The sequence below is a fragment of the Acromyrmex echinatior genome, chromosome 12, assembly GCF_024713525.1.
Source record: "Acromyrmex echinatior isolate Ae372 chromosome 12, ASM2471352v2, whole genome shotgun sequence".
Classification (NCBI taxonomy): Eukaryota; Metazoa; Arthropoda; class Insecta; order Hymenoptera; family Formicidae; genus Acromyrmex; species Acromyrmex echinatior.
In genome coordinates this window covers 5,455,253-5,456,649 of record NC_141863.1, presented here as the reverse complement: position 1 = coordinate 5,456,649, position 1,397 = coordinate 5,455,253, and the positions used below count along the sequence as shown (strand labels likewise).

The following is a 1,397-nucleotide window of genomic DNA, read 5'->3' as shown; positions in this document are numbered from 1 at the left end:
CTACGGTCAGAACAATGTCGACCTTTGGCAACATTTTTTACAATACTGCTTATCATGCTTTAACGTTTAACGTAATTTATGCAGATAGTTCAGCAAAATTATCTTCGGTATCTAGCTAAATTTTTAGGTACTTCAATAAAACTGTTGCAAGTAATTGCATATAAATAACATCAGCTTGCTATAATACTTGGATAATGATTTAATAAACACACAATTCTTTATAGTCGAATTTTTTTGTCTACTCTGTATGTATTTATCCAAAGAGAAATAATCCTCACAAATCTCTCAGGAATCATATTCGCAAACTTAAAAATCCACATGATTTGCGTATTTACAAATAAATACTGTAGTGTAAAAACATTTATAGATGAAAAATGTAAAAATAAAGATTTTTTACCTTTATGAATTTTTTATCCAAATTCTTACAATTTGTCAATTGTTTTAATCGATTGTTGGAATTTTCATCGCGTTTACCTGTAGAACCAGATTGAAGGTTCACTGGGGGCTCGCACTGGGGTGCCGTCGCAGGATCCTGAAACTTGCCATGTTTCCACGGCTCCTCGCATTTGGTGCAGATACCCTCTTTGGTATCCTCGGAGCATACGTGGAAGCAGCACTCATCGTCACTGATGCTGTGCAATGCCCTTGCGGCCTGCTCGCCGGTCTCAGGGATGTTCGGGTCTGAAATCATTGCATTTTCCAACGACCTCGTATGGATGCATGTGACGGTCGTTCTCTTCCCACCCAGAGGAATTTGTCAGGAAAAAGAAGTGGCGGGAGGCACAAATAAAATTCAACAAATCATAGTAATTATTTCTCGATAGTTTCTTTCGGAGGAGAGGAAGGAAAAATGCTTGCGTATTGTGAAATGTTACAGAATAGTATATCAGATTAAAAACATCATAAACGAATTTCAATTCCGTAAACAATTTAGTAAGCAATGATCTCTGCGCGTGCACACATCTATTATTTTCAACGCGATTTTGTCGCACAGAGAAGTCTAGATCTAGTTGATTAAAAGCGGATTAGTTGGCATATAGCCTGACAACTCGCCAGATTTTCTATAAAGGCCAATTATCAATTAATCCAAGATCGATCTTTCCAAGGACAATTCTCGTTTGCAACTAATTGGCAATCGACTTTTACGAAGAATTGCGAATCAACGACGGACGTTGCCAACTTACCTACCATATCCGTCAATTAGAGTTTCTTCTCTCTACACGACAAACATCGCAAATAACAGGATAAATGTCTGATAAATTAAATTTGTTTTCTAATTTATTTTATTCCATGTTTCTCTCCACATATTTTTCATAGATTCCATACCTACGTTTCATCGCATTTAATTCTACTTTTCTTTAATCAAGCGCTAGTTGCCCATATTAATTGTCATCTTA

At 36.4% G+C, this 1,397-nt stretch overlaps 1 protein-coding gene across 1 annotated transcript in view; it reads right to left on the bottom strand.

The window, feature by feature from the left end:
- The window catches only part of Mid1 (calcium-permeable channel component Mid1), a 124,984-nt gene that overhangs the window by 33,280 nt on the left and 90,307 nt on the right, over positions 1–1,397 (bottom strand). Inside the window, exon 3 of the mRNA XM_011062074.2 lies at positions 475–681. Within this exon, the coding sequence (XP_011060376.1) occupies positions 475–681 (207 nt within the window). The remainder of the gene's footprint in view (positions 1–474; positions 682–1,397) is intronic.